This window comes from Eptesicus fuscus, chromosome 2, assembly GCF_027574615.1.
Source record: "Eptesicus fuscus isolate TK198812 chromosome 2, DD_ASM_mEF_20220401, whole genome shotgun sequence".
In the NCBI taxonomy this organism is placed as follows: Eukaryota; Metazoa; Chordata; class Mammalia; order Chiroptera; family Vespertilionidae; genus Eptesicus; species Eptesicus fuscus.
The window spans coordinates 116,798,139-116,811,944 of NC_072474.1; the positions used below are offsets into that span (position 1 = coordinate 116,798,139).

The window sequence follows — 13,806 nt, forward strand, 5'->3', positions numbered from 1 at the left end:
TCCTTTCGTTCTTTTTATTGGAATAACTTCACATCCACAGGAAAGACTGGAAGCTCACAGAGTTCCCTCCCCCTGTCTCCCCTCGTGCCAGCTCCTTTCACGTCCAGAGTGGCTGTGTCAAAACTAAGAAGCGTCCACTGGTCCACTGTCACCAACTCAATCCCAGGCGTGGCCAGGTACAGACGGGTCTCCTTTAAAAAGAAAACCTGGCCTGGCCGCGTGGCTCAGTGGTTGAGCATTGACCTCTGAACGAGGAGGTCACAGTTCGATTCCCCATCAGGGCACAGGCCCGGGTTGCGGGCTCAATTCCCTGAGTGGCGTGTGCAGGAAGCAGCCAATCTCTCATCATTGATGTTTCTATCTCTCTCTCCCTCTGCCTTCCTCTCTGAAATCAATAATATCTATGTATATTTTTTAGAATCCTCACTGAAGGATATTTTTCCATTGATTTTTAGAGAGTGGAAGAGAGAGGGAAAGACAGAGAGAAACACATCAATAGGTCGCCTCTTGCCCGAGCCCCCGCCAGGGCGGGGAGGAGCTTGCAACCGAGGTACTGGACCTTGGCCGGAATCGAACCTGGGACCCTTCAGTCCCCAGGCTGATGCTCTATCCACTGAGCCAAACTGTCTAGGGCAATAAAAATTATACATATATCTTTAAAGAAATAATAAAATAAAAATTCTAGAAATGAAAAGTACACAAATGACAAAATCGAAGGTGACAGGAGAAAGAGCCGATGAACTTACCAACGGGGGTTATCCAGTCTGAAGAACAGAGAGGCAGATGTCCAAGTAGTAGTCTCAGGCACCTGACAGACAAGATTTACCGGGTTCACATGTGTGCAGAAGCCTGAGAAAGAAAGGTAGGAACCGGACAGGAAAAAAATATTGGCCAAAACAATGGCCAGAGTTTATCCAAAGTTGACAAAAATGCTGACTTAGACACCCGGACGTTCAGGGAGCCCCAGCAGGATTCGGCCTGGTGGGTGCGAACCAGAGGGGCCAGCAGTGAGGAAGGAGACGGTGGTCCTCACCGGTCACAGCCAGAACATCCCACCTTTGCAAATTTCACCCAGAAGAAGGCCAGGTGAGCCCACTGACTGGCCAGGGCCTCATGCAGGGACCTCCAGCGGCAGGGAGCCTGTGCCTCCGACCAGAGGGACCGGGAGTGGGTACCGGTACAGGGAACAGCTGAGAAAGAGAACACAGAGTGTCCAGGCCCAGACTCACACATGATGGAACTCTGGTGCGTGACAGAGAGGCACACAGGTTGGGGGAGGAAAGACTCCTGGACGTGGAGGCCTGGGGAGGGGCTGGGCTTTGTGTAGGTAAAACATTGAAGCTGGGCCCTAGCGGGTTTGGCTCAGTGGATAGAGCGTCGGCCTGTGGACTGAAGGGTCCCAGGTTCAATTCCAATCAAGGGCACATGCCCGGGTTGCGGGCTCGATCCTCAGTAGGGGGTGCAGGAGGCAGCCAATCAATGATTCTCTCTCATCATTAATGTTTCTACCTCTCCATCCCTCTCCCTTCCTCTCTGAAATCAATAGATGGAACAAGTCTTAAACAGTAAAAGAAAATCCCTCTTTTTGTAGAAGATATGAGTGAATACCCTTCTCTCTTCTCTTTCTTTTTTATTGATTTCAGAGAGGAAGGGAGAGGAAGGGAGAGACAGAAACATCAATGATGAGAGAGAGTCATGGATCAGCTGCCTCCTGCACGCCCCCCACTGGGGATTGAGCAACCTGGGCATGTGCCCTGTCCGGGAATCTAACCATGACCTCCTGGTTCATAGGTCGACGCTCAACCACTGAGCCACGCTGGCTGGGCAGGAATACCCTCCTGACCTTCGGCCAGAGAAGATGTCTCTAAAAGGACAGTAGAAAAACAACAACAGCACATCAGCTGTCGATGGAAAGAGTGACAAATTGTACTGGAACTAAGAACATCTGTTCATCAAAGAACATCAGAAACTTCCCCAACAAACTTGAAGAAGCGGCAGCAGCAGCGGGGGGTCAGCCAGCACCATATGTCAAGACGATTATAGAGCTCCGCTGCTGGGAAGCCTGGGGATCGGCACAAGTATAAACAACAAGGCCAAGCGGCAGGATTGCCCCACAGAGCTCCAGGGCCTCTCTGGCTCCACGGGGGCATCCGAGTTATCTGCTTCTGGAACACAGTCTCACACACGGAGAGGCTGCAAACCACGCCGCCTTGTCCTCCCACAGCGCTGCGGGTCCGAAGTAGGACACAGGTCTGGCTGGCTGACGCCGAGGTCTCCCCGGGCCGCGCTCTCTTCTGGAGGCTCTCGGGCAGAGTTCATGCTCTTGCCTTGTCCAGCTCCCAAAGGCAGCTTGCGGCCTGGCCGGCGTGGCTCGGTGTCCTCGCTTCGGCCTCCCTCTTGTATTACTTTATTTCTTTTTATTTTTTTAAATATTTGTATTGATCTCAGAGAAGGAGGCGGAGGGAGAGAGAGATAGAAACATCGATGGTGAGAGAGAATCACTGATCGCTGCCTCCTGCATGGCTCCCACCGTGGACCCAGCCCACGCCCCAGTTATGTGCCCAACTGACCCGAGTCGAACTGCGACCTGGGTGTGGACATAATGGGAAACGGCTTCCGACTATACTGAGTGACCCTTGACACCTGCCTCACAACATATACAACCAACAAATGGCAGCTCAAAATGATCATGCACCTAAGTGCAAGTGATAGGACCATTACTTCTCTAGAAGAAAACATAAGAAAATGCCTTCAGCCCGGCCGGCGTGGCTCAGTGATTGAGTGTCGACCTATGTATGACCCAGGAGGTCATGGTTCGATTCCCAGGTTGCGGGCTCACTCCTCAGTGTGGGGCGTGCAGGAGGCAGCCACTCAACAATTCTCTCTCATCATTGGTGTTTCTCTCTCTCTCTTCCTTCTCCCTTCTTCTCTGAAATCAATACAAATATATTTAAAAAGTAAATAAATAAAAATAAAATGCCTTAATGCCCTGGCCCAAATCAATAAAAAAAAATTTTTTTTTCAAAAAGAAAAAAATCCCCAGAAAACAGCAAAGTTCTATTACTGTTGTGGGGCCTTTTTTCTTTCTTTCTCTTTCTCTTTCTCTCTCTCTCTCTCTTTTTTTTTGTTAATACTCACCCAAGGACATTCTCCCATTGATTTTCAGAGAGAGTGGAAGGGCGGAGGAGAGACAGAGAAAGAGAAACATTGATTAGTTGCCTCTGCACATGACCTGAACGGGCCGGGGATTGAGCCAGCGACCAAGGTACGTGCCCTTGACCGCAATCGAACCTGGGACCCTTCAGTCCACGAGCTGATGCTCTATCCACTGAGCCACACTGGCCAGGGCCTGGCACCATTTATTATTTTTTGCAAATGCTAAGAGAAAGTTTATTTAGAACGTCACAGAAGGGCCCTTGGGGCCTAGGAGAAAGGCAGAGGTAATGAATCTGGGGCAGGGGGGGTGGAGGGCTGGGGGGGGGGGGGAGGCCAGGCCTGCTCCCTGGAGGGCGAGCACCGTTGGCCAGGCACCATTTTTAACAATTAGCTTCTCGCCCTGGCCAGTTTGGCTAATTGGTTAGAGCGTCTGCCTGCAGACTGAAGGGTCCCAGGTTCGATTCCAGTCACGAACCTCGGTTGTAGGCTCCCAGCCCTGGTTAGGGTGTGTCTCTCTCACATCGGTGTTTCTCTCTCTCTCTCTGTCTCTGCCCCTACCTTCCACTCTCTCTAAAAAAAAAAAAAATCTATGGGAAAATATCCTCAGGTGAGGATTTAAAAAAAATAAATAAAAATTAGCTTCTCCATCATCATCTGGGAAGAAAATAGTTCTAGAATAACATCATTAAAAATAGCTGGGATAAAGCATGGCCACTACCGTGTATCACAAAGAAGGTACAAGATAAGCTACCCTCACAGGCGTGGCACTGGCGGCCGCCATCTGGAACCCGGAGGGCACAGCGCAGGCGTTGCTGCGTCAGGGTCCAGCAGAGGCCCCGGGTGCGAGGACCCCGCTCCTTCTCAGACGGGCTTTTGTCTCGTGAGCGGCCTGGCGCAGGTACTCACTGCTCTTCGTGAGCATCAGCTAAAAACCGTTTTAAAAAGACTAGAAAGAGCCGAAACCGGTTTGGATCAGTGGATAGAGCGTCGGTCTGCAGACTGAAAGGTCCCAGGTTCGATTCCGGTCAAGGGCATGTACCTTGGTTGCGGGCACATCCCCAGTAGGGGGTGTGCAGGAGGCAGCTGATCGATGTTTCTCTCTCATCAATGTTTCTAGCTCTCTATCCCTCTCCCTTCCTCTCTGTAAAAAATCAATAAAATATATTTAGAAAAAAAAAAAAAAAAAAAAGACTAGAAAGAGCCCTAGCCTGTTTGGCCCAGTGCAGACTGACGGGTCCCAGGTTAGGGTCTGGTCAAGGGCATGTACGTCGGTTATAGGCTCAATCCCTGGCCCTGGTTAGGGCGTGCGAGTGGCAACTAATCTAATCTATGTGTCTCTCTCACATCAATGTTTCTCTCTCGACTCTCCCCCTCCCTCCCACTCTCTCTAAAAATAAAATCAATGGAAAAGTATCCCAGGGTAATGTTTTACTAAAATAAAATAAAAAGACAAAAAAAAAAAAAAAGGAAAGAAAAACCCCCAAAAGACAAAAAAAATAACACAACCCACCACATCGCATTGGGTTCATACAAAGATGACCTAGGCAAGCAAGGCGTGCCCTAACCAGTTCACCGCATCTGCTGTGCGAGCGGCCAGCGCTCCCCGGGAGGGAAGCCCAGCAACACGTCAGGGCTTTGGGCCACAACCCAAAGGCAGCATCGCGTCAAACAGGAGCAGGAGTCAAACGCTCCCACTGGGCCCGTCCAGGGTGCTGACAGCACTGTTCGCCCCGCTCTCCTCCAGGGAAGGAGATCAGTTGCTATACTTTGTGTTCAACTCAATTACCGTGTTTTAAAAATAGCACGCCGCCGCCAGACGCAGAGCCTGCGCAGCCCCTTTCCGCCAGCTCCTCCCCGGCCCACCCAGGCCATCCCGCATCCCAAGGGTGAAGGGCGCCGCTCACAGCTGCAGCACTGGGACTGCCCCCCTTGGCAGGCTGCTCCTCTGCGGACACCACCTCACTTTAACACCAGGAAGTGAAACTGGAACAGTTTTCATTTGAAAATGAAAGCCATTAGATGTTGACAAAAGGACTCCTCTGGCCCTGGCCGGTTTGGCTCAGTGGATAGAGCGCCAGCCTGCGGACTGAAGGGTCGGGTTCAATTCCGGTCAAGGGCACATGCCTGGGTTTTGGGCTCCATCCCCAGTGGTGGTGGTGGGGTGGTGGGGGGGGGGCGTGCAGGAGGCAGCTGATCAATGATTCATCGTTCTCTCATCATTGATGTTTCTATCTCTCCTTTCCCTTCTCTCTCTCTCTCTATCTCTCTATCTATATATATAAATATATATTTTTATTGATTTCAGAGAGGAAGGGAGAGGGAGAGAGAAATACAAACATCAACGATGAGTGAGAATCACTGACCGGCTGTCTCCTGCACACCCCCCACCAGGGACCGAGCTCACAACCAGGGCATGTGCCCCTGGCCGGAATCAAACCCAGGACCCTCCAGTCCACAGGCAGACTCTATCCACCGAGCCAAACCAGCTAGGGCTAAAAATATATTTTAAATAAAAAAAAATAAATAAAAATCAATGGGAAAAATATCCTCGGGTGAGGATTAACAACAAAAAAATATGCCTCTGCAGCCACACTGCCCGACGCACCCGCCTCTCAGGTCTGTCTTGAAGCCAGGCGCTCAGTTCGGGTTTTAGACACAGAAACCCCTTCAAACAACAGGGACACGGCTCCTCCTCGGCCACACGGACAGGCTGCGGCCGGCAGCCCAGGCTCCTTCCCTCTGTTCCAACGCCCATGGCGCTTGCCAGCAGAGGGAAGCAGAGGGAGAAGGGGCCACCTTCGCTTTAAAGACCTGTCCCGGGAAGTCCCAGTTCTAGCTCCAAGCGCCCTCTCTGGCCAGCTCACTCACTCTGGGACCGGACTCCAAACCTCCTGCAGGCCCCCTCGGCCCCCCCCGGCCCAAGTCCAGCGATCCTGTCACCTTCCACCCCCGCCACCTCCTCCTCCCTCCCTCTCCTCCCCAGTTCAGACTTCCCACCCAGCCTCATAATCACCCTTGCACACACCTGGACTCCATGGTCCCTCCCTTCTTCCTTCATCATACTTTTGGGCAAAACTCCAACTTGCTCAAATCCAACTGCACCTGCTCTGCATCTGAGTGTGGCTGACGAACAGCTCAAAGCCCTGCGGAATCTTCCGCTGGCACCCTGACCCCTAACCTGCCTCCTGACCTCATCGTAGCCTGATCTGGCCCCTAACTCCCTAACTGGTGCGGTCCTGCTGCCGGGGACGACCCCCCCACACACACACACACCCCGTTTCTCTCCACTCTTGTCACTTGGGGAAATGCACAGCAATTATGGAAGGTTATTAGGAGTTGTGGGGACCACAGGGGAGGGGAAAAGGGAGCCCCCACATAAAGAGAAAAAGGCAAGAATAACCCATGACATTAAAACAAAGTGGCTGTGCCCTGATTCTGCCCACTTGGACGGCGGGGTGGAGATGCAGGGCGGGAAGACGGCCACTGGTGTGGCATTAGGTTACGTAGGGCAGGTGGTCGGACGCCGTATGGCTACTTCCTTGTTTGTTTATACTTGTTTGTAAACTTGAAATAGCTACTGTGAGCACACGTGCTTTAGATAACCAGCAAACCCAATACACATTGTTGAAGAGTGAGTTTCTCACCCAGCTGGCGCGGCTCAGAGCTTGAGCATTGACCTAGGAACCAGGAGGTCAGGGTTGGAGTCTTAGTCAGGGCACAAGCCTGGGTTGTGAGCTTGAACCCCAGGAGGGGGCGTGCAGGAGGCAGCTGAGCAATGCTTCTCTCTCATCACTGATGTTTCTCTCTCTCTCTCTCTCTGAGATGAATAAAAACATTAAAAAAAAGAAATTAGTTTCTCTGACACCCCAGCCAGCCTGGGCTGCAGAGAACTCATGGATGGTACCCAGCAGCCCAGACACAGTGCCCCTGTGGGGACCCTATTGCTTATTTCTCCCTCCCACCTCACTGGGCTGGGCCAGGGGGTCATCTCAAGGGCAGATGAGCAGTTTCGCTGCATTTTCTTTCTTCTTTCTTTCTTTTCTTTTTACGCCTGGAGCCTTGGCAACACGGGTGGGGGCTTTCTCCTCACCTCCCCAACCCACGTCTTTCCAAGTCCTGCAGACAGACACTCCTGGCCCGCTCTCCACCACTGCCTCCTGCTCAGTCCTGTCTGGGGTCAGCGGGGACCCCTCAGCATCAGCGGGGACCAGCTCTGGGTCTCTCAGCCCCTTCTCTGGGGCCTCACCTCCCTGCCCCTCCGAGGCTTTGGGACAGAGCCCTGGGGTGCCAGCTAATGCACTAGGGCAAACATACGCCTACCCACTTCGGGCACTAAAATGCCAGGCCTGACCTTGGGTGCAGGAACAAGGATTGTCCTTCCTTATTCCCCTTGACTGCTGGGTGGATGGGCCGGCGCAGGGCCGTGGAGTCCGGGTTTCTGGCACGTGTGCTTAGATTAACTCGCATTTGACGTCTATGGCGCCCACTGCCAACTTGGGCACTTCCTGTCACTTCCCAAGTCCCCCGCACTGACTGGCACCACCTTCTCCCCACCGGGAGGGCAGCAGGCCTATCCCGGCCCAGCACCTGGCGGTTCTGACTCAGGAAAACTGTGGCAGGCGGCCTACCGCTCCTTCCAGGCGGTGACCGTGGGAGCTGGGGAGGCTCCTGGGAAGACGTGCAGGTTACCCGGCGTCTCCAGACGAGGGAGCCCGCTGGGATCAGGGGTCCACCGCGTGCATCCAGAGAACATGTGCCCAGGCGGACGGGGCGGGAGAGAAGGCTGGGAGGGAGGGGGGAGCAGTGAGGCGAGGCCCGGGAGAGAGCCTGGTGCGACCGGGCGGGGTGCAGCCCGACGGGCGTAGCCTGCCGGGGGAGAGCGGCTCCACGCCCCCAGCCCGCTCTCCCTGCGTGATCTCGCCGACCCCCGCGAGCGTGAGCCCCTCTCAGGGAAGGGGGTGTGGGACTCTAAGGTCACGCTGCCCGGCTTCGCTGGGGCTCGGCGGGGCGGCCCGCGGCTGGGGCCGGCGCAGGCGGGAATCCCGAGGCCCCGTCCCGGGCGGGGGACGGGCAGGCCGGGCGGCGGACAAGGCGTGTGGGCTAGGCGCTGGCCGCCGCTCCGGAACCGGGAGCCCCACGGCGCCGAGGCCAACCACAGACCGGCGGGGCCGTCCACGGCGCCCTCGCTGCCCGCCGCCTCCGGACGCGGAAGGACCCCCCCACGCCCGCATGCAGGCGCCATAGCTCCCTCCGCGCGTGCGCGGCGGCGCGCCGAGGACCAGAATGCAGCGCGCGGGGCCGGGCCGCGGGGCACGCCGGGACCGGTAGTCGGTCGCGGGGCACGCCGGGACCGCCCTCACCTGGCCGGCGGCGGGCGCCCGAGAGGCCCAATGGGAGCGGCGCCCGGTCGCCCCGCCCCGCGCCGCCGGACGTCTGTGCCGGGACATGGCCGCCGCCGGTGCCGGGTCCTTGAGCTGAGCGCCCGCCGCCGGCAGCCAACCGCCGCCTCAACCGTCCGCGCGGGCGGGCCGAGCCGCCGCCAGGCCGGCGAGGAGGAGGAGGAGGCCGCCGCAGGAGGCGGGAGCCGCCGGGCACATGGCGTCCATCTTACTGAGGAGCTGCCGCAGCCGGGGGCCCGCCCGCTTCCCCGCGCCCCGCGCCGCCGCCCGGGGGGGTAAGTGCTCCGCCGACGGCGCGGGCCGGGGGCCGAGGGACCGAGCCGGGCGAGGGGGCTCCCGGGCGGTGGGTCGGGGCGCTGGGACGCGGCGGGGTCTGGGTCACGCCGCTGGGCCTGGCCGCCCTGCCCCTGCGCCACGCCCCGGCGGGCGGGCCGGTTGCCGGGCGCGGGTGCCGTGCGCCCGGGACGGCCGGCGGGCGGCGGCCTGTGACTCACTCGCGCCGTGACCTTAGCCGCCCGCCGGCCGCTGCGAGGAGAGCGGGGCCGGGAAGCTGTGGACGGAACGCGCTGACGTCTCGCCCTGGGCGCGCCGGCGCTGCTCGCGGTTAAGCTCCGTGGAACGCGGCGCCCATCACGAGAACAGCCGTGTCCTTGGCCGCTTCCCGGGCTCCCGAGATGAGGTGGCCGGGGTGGCGGGCACGGCGTCCGTGGGGCCGGTGCGGTGTGACCTGGGCGCCGTACCCGTAGCGCCCGTGACCCCAGCTGTGACAGGGACATCACACCCAGCGCTGGGCTCTTAGGGGTCCACCCCTGGCGCCTCCCTCCCCCTCTCCCTTTTACAGGACACCCCCCCCCCCCGTCTGTCCCTTACTGTCAGGTTGGGAGAAGAGCAAACTTGTCCTGTAAGACGGAGACTCGAGTGAAGGGTGTCACTCTGGGGTGCTTGGCCGCTGACCAAGAGCCTCCAAGAGACGCGATTTGGTGACTTGTTAATGGTGCCGGCCGGCCGGCTGCGCAGACCTTTGGAGCGGCGGCCGGGCGCTGGCAGCCGGAAGGGCCGCTGTCCCCGCTCCTCGGTTAAGGGTGCTGACAGTGCCCTGGCCGCCACCTTCCCGGGGCTGGCGTTGGCCGCGTCTGTGTGCCCGCGCTATCATTTCGGGAACACGAGTTCCCTGTGGTTATGTTCCCCGTTACCCAGACACCGGGAGGTGACCGCGCCAGGCAGCGGGTTTGCTGGCGGGGGGGGGGGGGAGGGGGGGGGCAGGGGCTCCCCCTGGCTGCTGTGGCCCCTTTTCTGGAGTGCATGCCCCCGTTACTGACATCTGACATGGTGTACTTCTTGGCTACAGTTGCTGAACCAGTGTTGAAACTTTGTTAGCTGTGCGCCACAGCTGGCTCAGCTTTCCTTTATTCGATACCTTTTCTCCTATTACACACTCTCAGAGAGAGGGGGCGGGAGGGTGCCAGGTGGGGACCCCTAAGAGCCCAGGCCCGTCAGCAAGGCCACGGCGCGTTTCCTCTCGTTTCTCTGGAGCTCCCTCGTGGCTGTGGCATTCTGACTTCCTGCTCGGTCTTTAGGAGGACTGGGCGGATCCGTTGTAGGGTGCTCCTCTGTGGGGATGGATCCCGTTCTCAGGTGGTTGGAGTGGGCTGTGGGCTGTGGGAGGGGACCACAGAGGTGAAGTGACCTCATCACAGCTCATCAGGGTGCCTGCTGTCAGCGTGAGGTGTGGCAGTCCCGTCACCTGATCGCAGGGCTAAGGTGGTGCCTGTCAGCTCCTCTATTCTGCAGCCCCCCCGCCCCCCATTCGCACACCGTGCTCTTTGGAGGAAGTGCTGTGTGCAGTTCATGCTTGGGAGTGGCCTGGGCCAGGTTCACCAGGGCCTGGGTGTGAGAGCAGGGGCAGGCGCCCATCACGGGAGGCTCCCAGCCCCTGGCCGTTACTGAGACGGAGGACTCAGAGGAGCAGGCTGGGAGCTGGAGGTCGTAGAGCTGTTGAATGGCAGGTGCCCATGGACCCTGGCCAAGTGTACCCACAGGTATTCAGGTACGGAGTGCCTGCGCGGGAGCTGGAGGTGGGGCAGAGAGGAGCTGCCTGGAGCAACTGGCGGGAGAGAATCCGGCCGAGTGAAGAGAGGTGTGGGATGTGAAGAAATGCAGTTGGTCTCTGGCCCCCTCCCCAGTTCTTGCCAGAGCTCCAAAAGCCCTTGGAATTTCTTGTTCATATTTTAAAATATATACATAGGCCCTGGCTGGTTTTGCTCAGTGGATAGAGCACTGGCCTGCGGACTGAAGGGTCCCGGGCTCGATTCTCGCCAAGGGCACATGTCCGGGTTGCGGGTTCAGTCTCCAGTGTGGGTTGTGCAGGAGACAGCCAATTGATGTTTCTCTCTCTCTCTCTCCTTTCCATATATTTTATTGATTTCAGAGAGGAAGAGAGAGGGGGAGAGAGATAGAAACATCAATGATGAGAGACAGTCATCGATTGGCTGCCTCCTGCATGCCACACACTGAGGATGAAGCCCGCCGCCTAGGCATGTGACCTGACCGGGAATCAAACCGTGACCTCCTGGTTCATAGATCGACCCTCAGCCACTGAGCCACGCTGGTGGGTGGAATTTCTTGAGTGATCAGGGTGTCTCAGGTGATATATAATGAGCCACTTTCCCTCTAACCTGAGTTTATGCTAATGGAGCACCTGTGATTAGCAGTCTGGACCTTCCTACCCCACCCCCAACCTCCAGGGAGAAGTGGGCCTGGAGATTGAGCTCAGCAGCCAATGGCCACACAGTCACCCAGGCAGTGAGGGTACAAGTCTGGAACGGAGGCTGCGTTCAAGGCTGCTGGCCCGGGAGCTTTGTGCCCCCTGACCTGGGCGGTCATGTGTGCTTTACAGTAAACCGCAGTAACAAGGAGAGCACTTGCCGGAGTTCGGTGTCAGTCTCGCAAATTGTCAAGAGCGAGGAGTTCATGGGAACCCTGAATTTGTAGTTGGTAGAATGTGGGCAGCCTGGGGACCCTACTTGCAACTGACACCTATGAAGGGTGGGCAGTCTCGTGTGACTGGGGTCTGTACTAACCGGGTGGTGTCAGAATTGAGTTGTAGGACACACAGCTGGTGTGGGGCAGTTGGTTGTGGGGAAAGACAGCACAAAAGGGCTTCCAGAAGGAGTGTCCATGGGCCACCTCCCTGCTGCAGGGGCGGGGCGGGGAGGGCAGAGAGCCTGGGGAGGGAGGACGCAGGAGCGGGGGTGAATTCATGCCGCCTCGAGCTGTGGCAGCTTGTTGGCTTGCTGGGGGTTGTGTGCAGGTGGGGAGCCATTTCTGAGCCAACTTGAGGTGGGGGCTGGCCTGGGCAGGCAGAGGGGACAGACTTCTTTTTGGGGAGACAACCGGGGGCTCCCAGCTGGAGTGGCGTGTTTGCCATGTGTTTTGTAATTTTAACAGAAATGTCACGTGTGGCACAGAAAGGTTACTTCATGAATCATGGTGATGGGGCCTGTGAGCCCAGCCCCCAACTTACAACTAGGCTGACATCCACGAGCAAGACTCTAAATTTAATGTTTGATGGAATAGCTTCCTGCACAAGAAAGTGAGACTTGTTGGTGTTGACACCAGCCTCCTATCGAATTACACAAGTGACAGCTGGAGTCCCTGTCCTCAGAGGGTCCACCTCGCCTGGCCTGTGCCGTGGGGCCTAGAGCGGGGCCGGCCCCGGCCGTCCGCCTTCTCTCTTTGCTGGCCCCAGAGTTGGCTCTCAGCAACCCCAGCCTGTTCCAGGCACTCCTGCTCCTGCCGGCTTTGCGTGCCAGCTGCCCAGGCTCCCCGCCTGCTCCCAGCAGGCTCAGGACTGTCCTGTCCCCTCAGGCTGTTCCCGGCACCGGGCCTGACCACAGGAGGCCGGAAGGCTGGTCCTGTGGGCGACCCTGCGTTTATGCTGAGGGCCTAGTGAGTGAGAGAAAGGGTCAAAAATGCAACAGGACCCTAGGATTGCGGCGTGTGCTCATCAGTGTGTTTAACAAGAAGTGGCTTCCTCTGGGCATTGGTTTTCCAGTAATTCTCGGCCCTCGCCCCCACGGGTGGGCAGGGCAAGCGTTGGGTCGCTTGGGTGTGGCGTTGCTTGCCCTGTGGGCTGCCTGTGCGTTGGGGGTCATGTTCATTCTGGCTCTGCCCCCCAGAGCCAAGCTGGAGCCAGCAGGGAGCTGTCCCCCTGGGGGCCTGAAGCTGGAGTCCCTGGGCCTTTGGCTGGCGGAGCCTGAGTCCCCACTTGGGAGGTGAGGAGCCAGGGGCTGACTCAGGCTCCCCTTCCCCCCTAGAGCCACCCCAAGACACCGTGTCCTCCCGGGGCAAACCCTTCACCTGGCCGCACCCTGAACTGTTCAGCACGCAAGCAGGCTCCCAGCAACTTACCTTAAAAAGAGAGGCGCTCCCTCAGACTCGCCGAGGTGTCAGCACGCAGCGCCTGGTCTGAACTGACTCTCTTGTGTTTCCTTTGTTTTGCTGTAGGAAGTCCGGGGGACCACGCTTGCCTCAGTTGTGCCAACACCGTGGGGCTGATAAGCCGCCTGTAAGTAAGATGTCTGCCTCGAGTGCTGCTTGAGTGACGTGAACTCTCCATCTGGGGAGCCAGTGTCTCCTGCTCTTCTGTTTTTTATGTTTCTGCTTCTTTAAAAACAAAACAAAACACGCATGTGTATGTTTTAATATATTTGTATTGATTTCAGAGAGGAAGGGAGGGGAGAGAGAAACATCAGTGATGAGAGAGAGTCATTGATCAGCTGCCTCCTGCACGCCCCAAACAACCAAAACTTGGTTGCTGTTAAAGCAAAATTGTGCTCAAGCATATTTCCCATTTAAGACTTCATAAAGCACTCACACGAGCAGCCTGCCCACGGGCCTTTCACGCATGTGCGCGTGTCCGCTTGGCAGAACCCGCAGAAGCATAGCCTTTGAGGGGACACAACAGTCTGTGTAGAAGCCCCGCCCTCAGCAGCCCCACCGGCCCTCCCTGCAGCCAGAGTGCTCCCGGCTCTTGATTTTTGTTAGATTTCTGTGGCCACAGGACTGTGGGACCTTCTTGTTAGGACGTGGAGCCTTTGATGTATGAGCATAGGACATCTTGACCTCCGGTCTTTGTAGCGTTCATTCTGAAGCGCACTAGGGCATTTCAAGGGTCTGGGCCTGTGGGTGGTAGGAAACAAGGGGGCCCGGCGGCCAGGGGGTCTGGTCCTGGTGCGTGAAGGAGGGGGCC

The 13,806-nt window shown here is 57.4% G+C and overlaps 1 protein-coding gene and 1 long non-coding RNA gene across 3 annotated transcripts in view; one reads left to right on the forward strand and one right to left on the reverse strand.

The window, feature by feature from the left end:
- Positions 1-9,097, reverse strand: LOC114234914 (uncharacterized). 2 transcript variants are annotated; one of them, XR_008554612.1, is made up of 3 exons: positions 9,050-9,097; positions 747-849; positions 1-191 (listed from the first exon to the last, which is right to left on the reverse strand). It is a non-coding gene; the product is annotated as an uncharacterized LOC114234914 (long non-coding RNA). The 2 variants fall into 2 exon arrangements; XR_008554611.1 differs by lacking the exon at positions 9,050-9,097 and adding an exon at positions 8,517-8,584.
- The window catches only part of LETM1 (leucine zipper and EF-hand containing transmembrane protein 1), a 25,444-nt gene continuing 20,200 nt past the window's right edge, over positions 8,563-13,806 (forward strand). The window contains exons 1-2 of the mRNA XM_054708617.1: positions 8,563-8,830; positions 13,062-13,122. Of these exons, the coding sequence (XP_054564592.1) occupies positions 8,752-8,830; positions 13,062-13,122 (140 nt within the window). The 5' untranslated portion in view covers positions 8,563-8,751. The remainder of the gene's footprint in view (positions 8,831-13,061; positions 13,123-13,806) is intronic.